Here is a 17935-nt window from a genome sequence, read left to right as displayed (position 1 = left end):
TACACACACACACACACACCTATACACACACACACACACACACACACACACACACACCTAGACACACACACACACACACTAGACACACACACACACACACACACACACACACACACACACACACACACACACACACACACACACACACACACACACACTCCTCTGGCAGTCCTCCCTGTGCTATGCTAGTGTTCTGCCCTCTGTTGATAAAATGTGATTAGGCCAATAAGGCCTCCAGAACACACCTTTAGCTGAGTGTAAGTGCTTGGGTGACACCGCTTTGGCCGTGTGCCGGCACGCCTTAAGTGAGTCTCATTCATTATTCACCGATCTCGCTGCACAGCGCAGCCATGGCCTGGCACACAGCAGCCATCTTTTGGCCAGCCTCGGCGCCTGCATGGCCAGCCCAAAGACCTAAAGCCTGTGTGAGCACCGGATGCTGAATTGGCTGAGAGCAGAAGGGGCACCAGGCACCAGGAGGGACACCAGATCCTGTCTTAGCCAGCCACACAGGGTGATGTTACCTGACATCAGATCATGTGTGACGACATTGTTTATGTGGTAAACTGAAACGCATTTCAGCTCGAGGGTTTTGTGAAGTTGGCTTTCATTTATTTTTAAGTATATTTCGGGGGGTGCTTTTTGCCTTTAGGCGCATAGGACAGTTGAGAGTGACAGGAAGTGAGAGGGAGAGATAAATGGAAGTGGGATTTTGGAAATGACCATCGGTCAGAATTGAACCACGGCATTTGGACACAAGGTCAGTAGCCTATGCTGCCACTTGTGCTACAGTTTCCTCTTCTTCATTTACTTTTTCTGAAAGTCATGACTCATGAGTCATATTACAGCGAGCGAATGCAGGGTGGCATTGACCATTAGTTTCAGCCATCTTTTTTTGATGCATGGCAACAGTCTGTCTGGAAATGCACACCCTTTAACTGAGGACATGTTGTGACATGACATGACAACTTGGAGAGGCTCTTAGGTGTTGGTCAGTGGAGTGAGCGCCCACATGTGGTCACTCAAAACGAAAGCTACTGGAGAGCTATGGGAACGTAATAAGTGATGGCTTTGGTGATGATGGCACAGTCTCACCTCAACCTCTCACTCTCCTGCTCAGCCCAGCAGTCCTTAAAAGAACACAGCAACTTTTTGGAAAGCAACAGGCACTCCATCTTCCATCTGGATATGCACTGATAACACTTCTGTGATTATAGTAGATACAAACTGATGAAGCCCATTGTTCAACATATAATATGAACTGACCAAGGGTTTAAGGAAGTGCATTAAAGCCTAACTGGCTTTAGTAAGCGTATTTGCCATCTCCCGGAAAGTTATGATAAGAGGTTACATACTCTTCTCTTCTTTGTGTGTGATATAACCCAGTCTGACACTGTTAGCCTAGCTTAGCATAATTCACTTGAAGTGAACTTAGACCAGTTAGCCAGTTAGGCTTTAATGCACTTCCTTAAACCCTTGGTCAGTTCATATTATATGTTGAACAATGGGCTTCATCAGTTTGTATCTACTATAATCACAGAAGTGTTATCAGTGCATATCCAGATGGAAGATGGAGTGGTTGCTTTGGAGAGATGCAGTGGTTATAAATCTTATGTTCTGATAAGGTTTTGAGGTGTTTTTCTGTTTGTGTGCGTAGAGAAGCTGATATAAAAGCTGCTGTGTGCAGTCACACACCTTAGTACACCCTGAATGTAACACTCGGTAGTATATAAATAGAATGTAAACAAATGTCTAACAGCATGAGATGCTCTCCAAGATTCCCCACATCTCAGAGGCTTCAGGGGCTCACAGTATTCCGGTTGAACACACTTTCATCTTCATCTCTGCAGTGGGAGTTTGCATGTCTAGGGGTTTTGTAATGTCATCTCATGGGTTGTCAGTATAGATTGATGTCAAAGGATCTGTACCATTATGCACACTTAGGTAGGCTGTGCTTGGCATCTCACCAGTGATGGTCAGATTTGCTGGACTGGACAGGACTGGAGATTCACCTCTTTGACTGACCTGTCATGTAAACGCAGTGACAGTCACAACTTCAACAGAAATTCTCACATTCGGAAAATATATTTTATTTTTTAACAAGTTATGATGTGTGTAGACCTACTGTATTTTTTCAGGGTCCCTTTTTCCATTTCGGAGTCTTTATAAAGTATTTTTATTTGACATCACAGTCTCTGCCGCACCCTGAAATAAAGGGCAAAATCATTTGGGAGTCTAAAAATGGCACCTACCCAATGAAACCTGCCTGTAAGTGTATTACATATGCTAGAGGGCATAATTATAATCACATCTCCTTTGATTTATCTTGTGGTAGAATAGAGGAAGCAGTGGGGAAGCTGTCAGCCTACGCACCCACCTCTCCGTTTTGATGAGCCAGAAGAGGAGAAGAATCATTCATATGGGAACTGCAGGGAAAGTTACAGAGTCTCATCAAGTTGTCGTCTTCAGTGGAACTTTTATGATAGTGGGCGGTCTGTGATTGTGGTTTGGGTTAATGGAGTATGTGCACAGAATGGCAGGAAGTATGCATAGGCCTACTTGTATACTTGCTGTTAGTGAGATAGATAATAGTTAGTAGTTAGTTAATAGTTAGTTAATGTTATAGTTAATGTCACTTATTAGAATTGATACTGAAGTAATGGATACTACAACTTCCATGTCCATACTATGTCTTAGGGCCTCTTGTGTTATATTGGTGTATGCATTGTCTGTGTGTGTTATACTGTATGTGTGTATGGTTGACAGTTCGCAGTTCACCGTGATAAGGGCTTTCTAGTGGCACCAGCGGCAGTCCAATAGTTTTTGTTTCTCACAGAGAGGTCACTGTGGCAGGAATTGGGGAGTGCTTCATTCAGCTGTCATAAAACTTGCCAGTTAATGTCACCTTTAGCGATGACAAAGTGAAAGGGAGGTTGTTAGCTTTCTAAGCGTGTAGGGCTGGGTGGGAGCCTGTGAGGCTTCTCCATCATGACCTCACAAGGCCCAGTCACAGGTCAGCAGCCTCAAGAGAGGAGGACAAGGACTGGCTACCTCAGCCTCCTGCTTATTGGTCAAGGGCTCATCAAAAAAGGATCACAGGGTCAAACACAAAGGAGATGCTCTCAAGAGATAGCCAATTAGAAGTGCAGTTACACTTGAAGCACTTTCAGATATCTCTGTTGCTCATGTTGATGCAATATTGGTAGAACAGCTTTATTTGTCAAGGAGTGATATAAAAATATATTTTTATCTGCATGTTAATGTCAAGTCAATTGCATTCGGGGAAGAGCTATGTCTGTGTTGACTGCATGCGTATGAGAAAACGACTGAGTAAATACAAGTGCTCGCACTGTATGTTTATTTTTAATAAGCTGCAGGCACTTCTGCAAACCTCCTTGAGCTGATGCGTGGGAGGAGTGTCAACTTGCTTTATGCACAGGCATGTGTTGGGACGGCCTCTGCTGCTCCCCCGCCTCTCCTCTCTGTGTGATGCTCTGATTGGAAATGTGCTGGAGGCCCTTATTTTGCAGCATATACTGTATTCCTCTCTGTGCACTAACACTAACTCTCTCTTGGCTCTTTATGGTGACCATATTAAAGCAGACGCGCAGCATGTCAACAAGGTGCCACTGATCGTGCAGATATCAGATAGCTATGTGATTGTAGCCTGTTTACAATGGACTTGCATCACAGTTTCTGTGTGCATGTGGGAGTGTTTGTGTCCTTCTGTTAGACTCTGTGCATAAATATTTCCGTAGATTTGCATACAGTATGTATATGTGTAGTCATGGGAACCATATGTGAAGAGAGTGGCTAGCGGCCGCAGACAGAGAGGATGTGATGGCGTGGATACGATTCCAGCTGTGACAGATGTGGCACGTGCAGCTTACTGTATGTTCCCAGTGCCTTTCATGGAGACTGTGTAGGAGTGTGTTAATTACATAATCTCCTGACCGTTTCAGGTCACTCTGCGATCGTGCTTCATCATGCCGGGCGCAGGCTGCTGGTTTATTTAGAAGCTTGTTGGCTTCTCTGGTCTCAAAATAGCCTGAGAAGACTTGACTAGTTGTTAAACAGAATTTACAATGTTTTCACTGACGCTCAGAATCACAGGGGAAGATGTACGTAAGTGGCTAAAGGAGGGGGCGGGTGTGTTTTGGGATATTTTTGACCCCAGTTGGCCATCACAATCTTTTTTTTTTCTATTATTTCCAATGGGAGGAGTAGCATTTCTGTTTTTTTTTCCAAACTCAGTGTTTATATGACAAGGGGAAAAGGCTTATGTTTGAACCTGTCCCAGTGACTGAGTGTTGTGTTTATGCCCCAGGGCTTTTTCTATGTTTCCTGTGACCGACCTGAGCGAAGCCTTTCATTTCAACGAGACTGCTGCTGCAGACTCTCTGCACATTCTGGTTTGCTCTAAAGTAGCATTATGAACTCTCAGTCTGCACATACTGTACCCATATAGTTGCAATTAGTGATGGCTGACCTTGATGATTTTAAAACCTTGGGCTTGTGAATTGGCTTAAACATGAGCAGGTTGTGCTGAATGGCATTCATGTAAACAGGCCATGGTGTGAGAAGGTGTCTTAAAAATTCTTACTGTGTAGGTCAGACTGTTTTGCACTGATAGAACTGATAGGTAGAAGCAGTTGTCCTACATACTTGTGGTGGTCTGAAGGCATTTCTTTTTACCTGATCTTTTGACACAGTTTGTTGTAAAGCCATGCACACATATTGTTCATTTGTGTCCACCAGTTATCAGTTCAATCATTTTAAAAGTAGTATAATCAAATAGAATACAATTAGCAAATATTTTTGTATTCTGAGCTGCAGGTAGCACATCTAAATGACCTCTGTGGAAAGCAGTGATACCCGTTCTCTAAAACTGTGCTTATCTGTAAGTTTCAGCTCACATGATCTCACATTACTAGAGCTGCTTCAATTAGTGCTGCCTGCATCTCCCCTCATCCGTTTCCTGGTGCGGGTCCAGCATGGGGCAGTGCCAGAGTCCGTGCCATGAGCCAGATGCCCGGCGCTTGTTGAGTCCCCAGGAGGCCTAATGATGGTGATGGCGTTTGCAAAAATGAATGTTGTGTCCTTAGTCACTCCTTGGCACAGCCACTTGACTCAGGATGCTGTGGGTGTCGTAGTCTCTATATGCCTCACTTTGTGTGTCACTCGGACCTGCTGGCTGTCACTCTTCCGGCCTGTCTTAGTTAACAGGAAGTGTCAACTGACCGGAGAACAGGATACTCGTCTCGCTAACAGCAGCACAGTTTGGGGAGAATGTGCTTGCTTGCTCAGAAACAACTCAAAGAAAAGGTTTTAGGAAGAACTGGCGGGTTTCCCGGAAAATGCAGGAAGTGAGTGTATCCTGATGGACTGGACTAATGAATTTCTCAGGGCTCAGGGCAAGTGTGTTGCAGCTTCTGCCGCAGTTTGATTTGTAGGCTACTTTGGGCCTCTTTGAGATGCACATCACCTAGAAGCTTCCTCTTCTCACATAATCACTTGTGCGTTGTATTAAAGAAAAGAAAGAAGTGCCTTTGTTTTTTTTTTTTTGCAGGAACCCTGTTCAAATTCACATCCATTCTGTATGCTGTCTATGACACTGACTTTCTTTCTCTTCTCCTCTCTTCTCTTGTCTTCTTCAGGGGATTAACATTGTGGAGCCGAGTAATGCGGAACCCCCTCCTCCTCCACCTCCGCCTCCGCCCCCTAAGCCCAGCATGTACCAGCTGGACATCACCCTGAGAAAGGGCAACAACCTGGCCATCAGGGACCGAGGAGGTGAGGGCTGAATTCTTTACTCTACCTTTTGGTTATGCACAGCCTCTCTCTCTCTCTCTCTCTTTTATTTCCTCTCTCTTTCTTTCTCTCTCTCTCCCTCTGTATGAAGAAGGGCAACAATCTGTCCATCAGGGGCCGTGGAGGTGGGAGTTAACTAGACTGAATTCTTTACTGTCCTTTGTGCGCAGTCTCTCTCTCTTTTACTCTCTCTCTTTTTGTCTCTCTCTCTCTTTTTGTCTCTCTCTCTCTCTACCTTTACTCTATTTCTCTCTCTCTTAACTCTGTCTCTTTCTTTCACTCTGTCTGTCTGTCTGTCTCTCTCTGTCTCTCTCTTTCTCTCTTTCCTGCTCTCTCTGTGTATGTATGTATCGGTATACATGCATACCTGGTTATGAATCAGTTGATCTATCTAACTGCTGATCTATCTCTCATCTCTGGTGCCTTTTATTATTGTCTTATCTCTGTGCTAATTTCTTTACTGAGGAGTCTGTTAGGCTGGCTGCTGAAAGTGGAAAGTTTTTTTTTTTTTCATGCCTTTATTCTGCAGAGAAGCAAATCTGCTCTTTTGTCAGTATACTTTTTCCCTCACATCAGTCTGTCTCATGGTAGTTGACTACATTGTAGTATCCAGTTGTATAGACACAGAAAACGAGATGTGTGCCACACACACACACACACACACACACACACACACACACACACATGCACTCAAACACACGTGTGTGGGATACGTGTGACAGACAGGAGCCTGAGTCATCCTTTGTAAGGGGGGTTGACGTTTTGATGACGGTGTGTGTGGCAAAGTTTTGATGCCTTGGGCTCGTCCTGACTGTGTGGACACTAATGGTCTCATTAGGAGCCTGGGCAAGCCCAGGAAGACTCCACAAACACACACACATACACACACAAACACACACACGCACATACAGTACACACACACACACACCCAGGGAGTCTGACTCAAGGGCCTCAGGGGAGTACTGGGTGATGGTAATGAGCTGAGAGATGAGCAGAGTGGCTACGTTAGCCAGAGCGCTCATACACACCCACACACACACACACAAACACACACACACACACACACACACCACTCAGGTGATTAGGTGTGCGAAAGCGTCAGCGCTAAGCTTCATTCCCATGGATGGCAATAGCATGATTGAGAAGTGAATGCATAAAATGACGCAGGCTGCACTTGGAACTGCATTTCATGGCTATTACTTGATGACATAAATGCCAATATCTTGGTTGAACCGCTTGAAATTCTTCAGATCAAATGCCTTTTCTAAAGGCAGGTTACATAACTGGCTTAAAAAATGTCTTACTGATTTTTAAATTTTTTTTGCCAGCCAGCATCAGTACTGGCAGTTCAGAACTGACTCCCCCGCGCTCCATTCCAACACAGGACCTGCCCCCCTGTGGTGGAGCACTCCTGGACGTTAAGTCGCATTACGGCAGACTCCTGGTGCGTTAGCCGCGGATATATAACACACGAACAGAGCTGTCGAACCTGCCCAGCTCTCACAGCCGCCGCGGAGTGGACTGACAGGGCTCAGGGGCTCGTCTTGGGCACGCGCCGGTGTCGGTGTCGGTGTCCGTGCCCCCTCCGTGTGTGTGCTGGCAGGGTGGCAGAGTGCCAGCGCCTCCTGGCGCCTCCTGCCAACCTTGCGCGGCGGTTTGAAGAGTGGCCCTGAAAAGTCCGTAAATTCTCCCACATCTTCAATCTCGCTCGGCTCGGCTCTTTGTCACTCTCGACGTCCATCTTGTGTCTGCCCCGGCGAAAGTAGCTCCCGCTCCGTCAGAGGTGCCTCGGAACAGTGATGCTTTGTGTTTCGAGGTCTGTAATATATGAAGGATTAGCCTGCCAGTTATACATCCCTCTCCTCAGTCACATTTATTCTCTGGATGGCGAGCACAATAGGCTGCAGCTTTCTAGCTTCAAATGGGGGCTGCAGATTTCCAAGCTTGAAATCTCTTGATTAGCTCTGGAATGCTATTTTAGGAGTCACAGTGTGTGGTGTTAGACAGTGCTCTACCCAGCGAGCCGCGATAACAACTCTACCTGCTGTGTGTGTGTGTGTGTGTGTGTAGTGTTTGCTCCCAAGAAATGAGTGATACCCACCTCAGTGTCAAACTCCTTGAGATGGACCGTATGGTTTCATGTGGCATGGAAAGATCTTTGGTTGATATGCAGCTTATGCAATCACATGAGTTCCACATGAGTTCTCAGCAAAACTTCAAACCAGAAATAAATCTTTCTGGTGTGTCAGGCAGGTAGACTGCGTAAGGGACTAGATGGGTGTCTGTTTCACTTATCAAATACGTCCCTTGACTTGTGCAGTCTTATCACTGCGACCATTGTCAGTGTGGTCACTGATGGTCATTGTCACATGTGGTCATTGATGCACTGAGCGCAGGGGATCCTGGGAGGTTAAGACCCCTCATCCTCTCTCTCTTTCTTCCTCACCACACTGTCACTCTGATCTCAAAGGCCCCGGTGACAGCAGACACCGGTGTCTGACAGGAGGCCATTGAGTCCCCTGAGCTGCTTACCTGCAGCGTTTCCGATGAATGGAGCGAACAGCCAGTGACCTGTGACGAAGCCTGTCGGAGTGAGCCATGGCCATTCAAAGCAGAGGACAAGAGCTCCGGACCTCCAAGTGGTAGATAATGCTATTATGCAATGTATTGTATTGTACAGGGTGTAGTACAGTATGAGTGGAAATGGTCCCTGTTGTTCCCTTGGTGATGAAAGGTTCCAACAATGCAGAGGTGAGGTCATGGCTTCAATTTCAGCGGACAGTGCGAGTGTGCACCGCAGTTGAGCTGCGAGGCCATTAGCATTAAAGAGCTTAATGATTGAATGTAATTGATGCAAATGTAGTCATTAGAGTGGTATGTATGTCAGATCAGGGCAAGTGGCCTTAATTGAATTTTATTTATTTATTTATTTATTTTTTTTATTTTAATGTATCCGTGTTTCACCGAGTAGCATCTTTGTGTAGTGTTATGCACTACACCAAGCAAGAACAAGATGGGGAGATGTCCAGACTGTGTGTTTAATGTAGGTCATCTTATGCTAAATCAAGGTGTTTAACTGGAGCATAAGTCCTCACCTGGCCTGTCATTACTGGGCTATGGATGTAGCCTGGTAGCACATTCACAGTCATCTGAAGTAGGACAGGAGAGAGCTGAGAGAGGCTACCCTACTCTCCTGAAACGACATGAGAAGTCTTATCATTGGTCTGAATTGCCATTGACGGTGAGTGCAATGAGCTCATAACAAACCTTATTGTCCAGTGAGACATCCGCATATTCATTTCCACATTCATTTGCAATTAGAGGACAGAGGCAATTGGTGATTTATATGAAATCAAATGACATGGACTTGTGTATGCTGTACAGTATCAGGACACAGAGTTGATTCACTAAGGAATTCTTGCCATTTTGAAATGGTAACTTGTGCATTGCTGTTGGCTTGCTCGAGGGCATTTTATGAAATTGATGCATAATTATGTGGGCTTTGACAGATGTGACGTTTTGTGCAAATCTGATGTTTTTAACTTGATACCATCCCGTGTTGATCTTGTCAGTGCATTAATGGGTGTTATTATATAGACTTTTGTTTTGTGTTGAAGGTGTTTTTTATTAAAACCAAACTATAGGCAAAGATTTGAAGTTCTGTACCTACTGCTGAAGAAGATTGCAAAGCAACATACTGTATATATATTGTGGTTTTTCTCTTTCAATAAGACCACTGAAAAATGCATACTGTGTTCTTGTACTGTCCACTGTATGACTCTGTGTGTGTGTGTGTGTGTGTGTGTGTGTGTGTGTGTGTGTGTGTGTGTGTGTGTGTGTGTGTGTCTGTGTGCACTGTCAGATTGTATCAGAGAAGGAAGGGAGAAACCAAGGGAGAGCAAGTGATTGTGTCACAAACATCAGATCTCACTCAGAGACCCAGTGTGATACCAGCCTAAATAGCACCAAGGGCATTTCATTTCTTACAACGCCTACAGTACAGGTGACTCTACAGACAGAATCAGATTAGTAAGGACATCAGTTATGTCCTGAGTTATGAGTATGTTATGAGTAACCTAGTGCTGCACTATACATATCCCCATCTAGTGCCGATGATAGCACTGTCCATAAGATATGGGAAGGTCTATTCTTGCATCGCCATAACATATAGAAGTCTGTAATTGAAGTCGTATCCCTATCTCATATTTTTGACACTATTATGACTTACGACTGCCTCAATACCCACTGTGGAGACTTGATATGGTGAACAGTCTGCTCTGCCTTTGAGCCTATGGGATATACACTTTAACCTTCACTTTGGCTGGTAAGGTCACATCAATGGACACACTCACAAGAAGTGCTTCAAAGCACTGCTGAACAAGGATCAGTGTTCTCTTTGAACTTACAAGGATAAAAGTGAGACTCTGATGGGTTCTGTCTGATTTGAGAGCTGTTCTGCAGAGCTGTGTCATCGTTGCAGCCCTTTGAATACCCTCTTTGAAAGCCCTCTGACCCACTGTTATAGACGTGTGTGTGTGTGTGTGCGTGCGTGTGTGTGTGTGTGTCTGTGTGTGTGTGCGTGTGTGTGTGTGTGTGTGTGTGTGTGTGTGTGTGTGTGAGAGAGAGAGAGAGAGAGAGAGAGAGAGAGAGAGAGAGGGAGGGAGGGGGGAGGGAAAGAGAGAGGGAGGGAGTAGGTTAGGATGAGATCCTGAGCTAGCATAATGCACACTGATGATAAGAACTCGTAGCCTCCCTCTGTCAGCACAGTCTAATGAAAAACTGACATTGTGTGAATTACGCTGGAGACTGTGTGTGTGTGTGTGTGTGTGTGTGTGTGTGTGTGTGTGTGTGTGTGTGTGTGTGTGTGTGTGTGTGTGTGTGTGTGTGTGTCAGAGAATAAATGAATATGCGTATCGACCTCACCTGTGTATTAACTGCAGTGTTTATTTGCTCAGTTAATATGAATGCAAAGCTGAAATGTATTCCCATGTGCAGCCATTCCGTCTGTGTTAAAGGGGAACTTGGCAACTATTTCAACGTAATAAACCCGTTCATTTGGATGGTTAAATGACCTGTTCCGGTGAAAATGGTGACTTTTCCCGCTGCCCCTAGCGTCCCCAGGCGGAAAACCAACCTTGCAACATTGAGACTACCGTCCCGGAAAGAGAAGTGAGAAACAAGAAACTCGTTTTAAATCGTGTTTCTTACCTTGTAACATATACATTGTCTGCCAAACTTATGCTAACCGTTTTGCTAGCTTGTAAACAAATCCATGTGCTTTATCGTTACCTTTTTCCACAGTTTGAAATAGCATAATGCACAATTTCTCCAGCAGAGGCGGAAATCCTGCCAAGTTCCCCTTTAACCTCATAGCTGAAGAAATGTTGCAAAATCGATGTATAAACCTAGGTTAATAGACAATTAGGGTATACCTTACCTTATCTCTCTCTCTCTCTCTCTCACACACACACACACACACACACACACACACACACACACACACACACACACACACACACTCACTCACACACTCACACTGCTCTCATCTCTTAGCACATTTCATTTGCATTGCATTTTCTGTGATGACAGAAGCCTGCTGACACTTGACTACGAACCAGATATCACCTCACACTCTCTTTCTTTCTTTGCATACACCCACACACACACACACATGCACACACACACACACACACACACAAACACACACACACAAACACACACACACATACACACACACACACATACACAAACACACACATACACAAACACACACATGCACACACACACACACACACACATCACACACGATGGCGTGTAGGTGTATGATCTCTGTGGTGCTTATCTGTTTTGATCACTGGCTCTATGGGGTTTCCCTGGAGGGCTATGAGGCAGGCAGCCCTCTTGTCCTTACTGTACCTCAACAACACACTCACCAGCCCAGAAAAAAATACAGTAAACATGGGCCTCAGGCTTCATGCAGAGACCCGGAAGCAAGCATGAATTTAAATGGCTGTTTGCTTCCTGATACTGAATTTATTTAATGGTACTTATTTAATGGTAATATTGATTATCTATCTTCAATTACTATTGAAACTTATCTAAGATTCTTTTAGTTCTATATGCTAGTGGTCATTATTGTGTCATAAAAGTGGCCACTGAGCGTGTGCTCTCTCTTTATTGGCCTTAATTGTCATGTTATGCTGTGATCGTGTGCTGTTTTTAAACGGTAAATAAATATTTGTTACTTAGCCAGAAGCTCTTTAGGCTGGCCGGGAGCCATTTCTTTCAATATTTAATGACCTGAAGTAAAATGCTCGGAGAAATGACTCCACAAAGCCAGATCAAAGGACATGATTGCCGCTCTGTGACTCTCCCTTGATTTTTATTATCTTGTGAAGGCGGCTGAATGACAGTCTAATTATACTTCTAATTTTATTGTGAAATAAACTTATGGAAGGTCATGTCAAGAGAGTGGATCTCTTACAGTTCCAAGGAAAGTCCTCACTTTTTCAAATTAAGTAGTGAGTCTGAGGAACTCAAGAGGATATTTGTAAGTAAAAACCTTTTATTGAGCTTGGCTATCAATTAAAATCATGCCAACATGTTTCAGCCAAAACATAAGATTCCTCACTTATTCCCTCTTACCAAAGTCCTTTTAGGCAAGTCCCTCCACTCGGCGGCCACATTGTAATGCTTTTTTGGCACTTATCGGGCATGTACAGTATTTGGGGCAGAACTGCGCGAATGCAAGGCATCATGACACCGACTTTGCTCCAGCGGCGAGGTCACATCACAGGATTAGCACGATGTATTCACAACACACCACATGATTGGCACAGCGTATTCACAACACACCACATGATTGGCACAGCGTATTCACATGTCGACTTTTTTGCCGCGGAAGGGGCGGGATATGTGTAGACAACTGCCATATTGGTGTTACAAACTAACCTCATGCATTTTTATGGAGGATTGTTTGAGTGCTGTGTCTCTGCTCTTCCAGTCTTGGGCTACTGGTAGTGTGAGGTTTCTTGTTGAAGTGGTGGAGCGGAAGTGGGGTCTTTCCACAGAGTATAGAAATAGAATTTCAGACACGTATGCATATATTCACACTAATTTAACCCACACATTTCACACACACACACACACACACACACACACACACACACACACACACACACACACACACACACAGACACGTCATACAAACCCACTTCACACACTCTCATACACACACACACACACACACACTTTACACTCTCATGAGCAGCCTGGTCATGCTCCCTGCCCTGCATGAGTGGAGAGGGGTTGTGTCTCTGTATGTTTGTGTGTGGTTTATGTGTTTTGTGTTTGTGTTTTATGTGTGTTTGTGTTTGTGTGTGTCTGTGTGTGTGTGTGTGTGTGTGTGTGTGCGTGCGTCTGTGTGTGTGTGTGTGTGTGTGTGTGTGTGTGTGTGTGTGCGCGTGCGCGTGTGTGTGTGTGCAGTCATTAATCCAGGCCTCTAGAGTGCGATGCAGGGGTAGTGGCCGTGGAGGAGATGTGCTCGGCGGCTGATCCCGTTGACAGGATCCGTTGCGATGTGTAAGGAGAGAGGAGCCCAGTAAGGCTATAGCTCTCTCCCTCTTAAATAAGGCCGGCGTGACAGCCAATGAGATGCCTGGCTGAATTCTGTCCAGTATATCACGGGGGGGGGGGAAATATACGAGGTCTCCCCTTGTTTTTCCCGCATGTTGATGTCGTGACTCAAAGTGTCTCGTCTTTACTGGACACGAAAGCTCCTGCCCACTGGCTCTCTCAGACAACAACCCTGTGCTAAGTCACAATTTTCTCATAAAGCGTTGACATGGAGTCGCCGGCCTCGACTGCAGTGAATTTTCCTGCTTTGTGATTGAGGTTGTGTGCAAGTCCTTAGGCTAAACCATTAAACAAGTCAAATGCCTTTTAGTGACGACGGTTAGTTTCACACCTTAGTGGAAGTGGAGATATGAACGTACACTCTGTGAAGGGATTCTGATGTTGGGAAAGCAGAAGTGTTGAAGGAAATGATCAATAAAGGACACAAGCACCCAGTTGCCCAGACCTGATTCTACAGTTCTGTCTATGGCGATGAGTCATATCCCACTGAAAACATGAGGTGCTTGTGGATGCCTGAAGTGGTGTAGGATGTCCACCTAGTGGCTATCACATGCTTGCATGGATGAGAATGTTAAACTTATTGCTACGGATGTTACCACAGGCAACGATTTGTTGGAGGTCTGTCTCTGGACAAATAGTTTAGTTCTATTTATGTTGAAGTGGTATACATTTTCATTGCATTTCATTCTTAATTTCTTTTTCATTCTTAAGTTGTTGCCAAATACACAGCAAATATTTAAATTATTGTTTGAAATACATTTAGTAAGTGAACTTTCTGGTTTATTTGGAGTCATTACCTCCACATGAAGGTTAAGAGTGCTTTCTTCATGCTTTGTGTGTGTGTGTGTGTGTGTGTGTGTGTGTGTGTTCTGGACCTTGCCCTCTGCAGATGACATCATCCGTCACCAGAATGCAAGTTGCTCACCTTGTAATTAGAAGCCGAGCTGAATGCTGATCTGTTTCAAGATGAAAACAGTTTTTGCGCAGTTTATTAGCTGTGAGTGCACCCTTTGGCCATAAAGCTCCTCACGACTAGCATAATTGCATAATAATTCCCCTGTATCCACAATTCAGAAGTACCGATCATGTATGACAAGGTAGGACAGTTTATCTGGTTATCTGGTCCGATTCTCTCATAGCTGTTTTGATAAGGTTTGACCTTACACATGATGCAATGACCCCTCATTAGAACATATGTTTGCAGACAGAGGTGTGATTTCTTTTTCCACACTACATGGTCGTAGTTAACACCCCACACCCAAAAGCAGAGAGTAGCAGGAAGTGTCATTCTCAGAGGTGTCTTCATTTCCTGTGCCACGCATCCTTCCTATCTTTGTAATACCACATTAAAGGGGCCCTGGGTGGGGGAGAGGGGGATGTGGATGGCTGGTGGTTTGTTGGTCTCTCGCACCTTTAAGCTGTTTTCATGGCACCACTCCCCCCAGGGGGCCTCAGGAAGTGACATCGTCATCTCTGCCGTGCAAAGGCAAAAGGCCGTAACTTCAATTTTATCAAAAATGAGTTTTTGTCATTTTTGGAACAACGGGCATCAATTTTATCATGTGGACAAATATCTTGAGTCAATTTTGTTGTTTTCTTATCAAAATAAGATCACGGTTTTGCCGTAACTTCAAAAAGCAGAGGGTAAGCCAAGGCATAGCCCGTAACATCAGTTGTGGTTCTTTAGCTTTGTTTTCAAGCTCTATAGAATGCTGGAATTAAGTTACAGTGCACCGTAATTTCAAGCGCAGCAAACCATATTAACATTGGTGGTGGGTAAAACAAAGGCAGAGTGTCTTATGCCTATGTATTGTATGTAGGCCTAATTGAAGCACTTTAGCCACACTTCAATAAAGTGAAAAGAAAATGTTGCAGTGGTTGTTTTACTATCTAGCATTAACTACTTCAGATTTTGTGAAATTCAGCTAGGATGTAGCCTAGTTAGCTAGTTAACTGTTCCTGATCCACAAATATCCTACATGATAGATGTTGTGCCAGGCAACTGTAAGACACCATAAATGTCTCAAAGCCTGGATACTATTAACTAGTAGCCTAGTACAAGTTTTCTCGTGCCATACAGGGTGGCTAGCTGCCTGCCAATCTGCAAGTCCACTCACTGGCAGAAAACAAAGCGAGTGGGTTGGGGGCGCCTCCGATACACCTCCCGTCCCTCCCCGGGCGAGGAGAACATGTCGCACACAAACTAACCCAGCAGATAGAACTTAGATCGCAGCTTACCTTTAAAAAAATCCATGGAAAACAACATCCACTGAGAAGACAAATCCATTGTTTAAATCCATCACAAGTTTTCAGCAAGCCCATTCGCAATATAATTATGTGCAGGCTAGCTAAAATCAGTGCAACGTTGTTCGGATGTTGTCATTCAATTTTAAGTGTCGCTATGAGTAAGCTATTAGCTAAAGCTAGACAGTGTTGGTTGCAAAATATTTGATTCCCATACGAACAAAACTACACAGCATGTCCTTAAGTCGATGTCCCTTTAATTTGTCAAGAAAGAAATCCAATCAATGTGTGACTCCGCCACCCGCACGACACAGACAGTAAATTATTATGTGTCCATGAGTAGCAAAATTCCTGTAATTGCATACGGCTTGGATCATGTTGTGGCTGTTTTTTGGTTTTCTGGCTCTTAAAGTGTTATTTTACTTAAATTAAGTACAACGATAAAGTTTTAAAATGTTCCAGTGTAGCCTTCTCATTATTTTGTATTTTGTAATATTCTGTTGATGGAGGCCTAATATTAAGCCTTACTAGACAAAACTCACTAAATGTTATCTTAAGGCTATCATTGTTATCATATAATTGTTTCTATAGAGTGATAAAAGTCCAAATGGTCAATAAATTAGAAGTTAAGGTAGTTTGCCTTTGTATGACCCATTATTGTTTTGCAGATAATGCAAAGGCAGAATACAGTAACTTCCAAATAAGGGTCAAAGGTCAAGTTTGAGCTGATTTTTTTTTTCATGTAGATACATGTATTCATTATGACAATTACTTGGCATATTTTCAGTGTCCTACCTATCATACAATTGGCTGGACAACAAAAAAACTTTAAAGTCATTTTTCTCAGTTTCACACTCTGGCGAGTTAAGGTCTTTTGCCTTTGTAGGGCAGATCTGTCGTCCTCATTTCCTGAAGGCTGCGCTGCGTCGTAGCCTGTGTGTTGTGACTGAGTCATCTTTTCTGTGGCCCGGGTCTCTTGCTCCCAGACGCCATAAATGGGGACACGTTCCACATCCCAGCAGCCCCAAAAAACACCCAGAGGGGTGAGCGTGTGTGTGTGTTTGTGTGTACTGTATGCGTATGTGTGTGTGTTTGTCTGTGTGCGCGTGTGTGTGTGTGTACTGTATGTGTGTGCGTGTGTGTGTGTGTGTGTGTGTGTCTATGTGTATGTGTGTGTGTGTGTGTGTGTGTGTGTGCGTGCGTGTGTGTGTGTGTGTGTGTGTGTGTGTGTGTGCTCGTTTGTCTGCGTATCTGTGTATAAGTCTGAATGTGTGTGTGTCTGTGTGTCTTTTTCTTGAATTTATTCCAACATTAACCTCTCTGTGGGAGATTTTGTTTATTTGTTCACAGGATGTGGAAATTTACAAATAAACAGAGGCATTTTATAAATATCTGTCCTCCAAGCCCCTGAATGAACTATTATTGCTTAATAACATGACACAGTGTCCTATGGTTATTCACTTACTGCCATCAAGGTGAAAAAGAATGAATGAGGCGTATTACAGAAGTATTTCTCTTTGCGATTAGCAATTCTTCATGAGCCATCTGTGCTTTTCTGTGATAAAGAGATGCGTTTTGTGGATGAACATAATGCACAAATTCTCACACAATGTATACATTATTGAGAGGGATCACCCTGGAGATGTACTGTTCCTTTTTCATGGCCACAAATCTATTATGCATGTTCTGTATACAGTATATGGTGTGTGCTGTGGGTCTAAACCCTATTAAACTCTGAACACTATGAAGCTGCATCAAGCAGATGTATTTGCCTTGACGATGTTTGACAGACTTTATGTGCTGTTTGTAAGTCTGGTAACAAAAAGTCAACAGGAATAAATCAAAGGAGTAAATGAAGTGGGGGTAGCCGCCTCAAGCTATGTCAAAGCAAAGTTTGATTCTCACTTGGATTGTGCACATATTTTACAGTTGCCTGCCAGTTGTTTGGCTTGTCTTAGCTGCTATTATTTGAATATGTCATGAAAAAAGGTTATACATTAACTGTTTGCTATAGTTTCATTGTCAAAGTTTTTCCAGTGCGTGACAAACCGAACTTCTATCCTTGCTTGCCCACCTGACTGAGTTTAGCAATACCACAGTGGAGTGCAGCTAACTGATTTGGCCTGTAATGGACAAGACTGAGAGAATAAAGTTATGGTGTGTTTCCACCGAGTGGTACGGTGCGGTATGGTTCAGTTCGGTACAATATGGTACGTAATTACATGTATTTGCGCTTTCATTGGTG

At 44.0% G+C, this 17935-nt stretch overlaps 1 protein-coding gene across 6 annotated transcripts in view; it reads left to right on the top strand.

Annotated features, from left to right (window-relative positions):
• Positions 1–17935, top strand: part of mctp1a (multiple C2 domains, transmembrane 1a) — a 166242-nt gene that overhangs the window by 54329 nt on the left and 93978 nt on the right. For 5 of the 6 annotated variants that reach the window (XM_048237048.1, XM_048237044.1, XM_048237045.1 and 2 more), the window contains exon 2: positions 5658–5793. In XM_048237048.1, the coding sequence (XP_048093005.1) occupies positions 5658–5793 (136 nt within the window). Of the gene's footprint in view, positions 1–5209; positions 5367–5657; positions 5794–17935 lie in introns of those variants that run through there. The other variant, XM_048237047.1, reaches the window with a different exon arrangement.

This window comes from Alosa alosa, chromosome 24 (genome assembly GCF_017589495.1).
Source record: "Alosa alosa isolate M-15738 ecotype Scorff River chromosome 24, AALO_Geno_1.1, whole genome shotgun sequence".
Taxonomy (NCBI): Eukaryota; Metazoa; Chordata; class Actinopteri; order Clupeiformes; family Clupeidae; genus Alosa; species Alosa alosa.
This window is presented reverse-complemented; position numbering and strand designations above follow the sequence as displayed.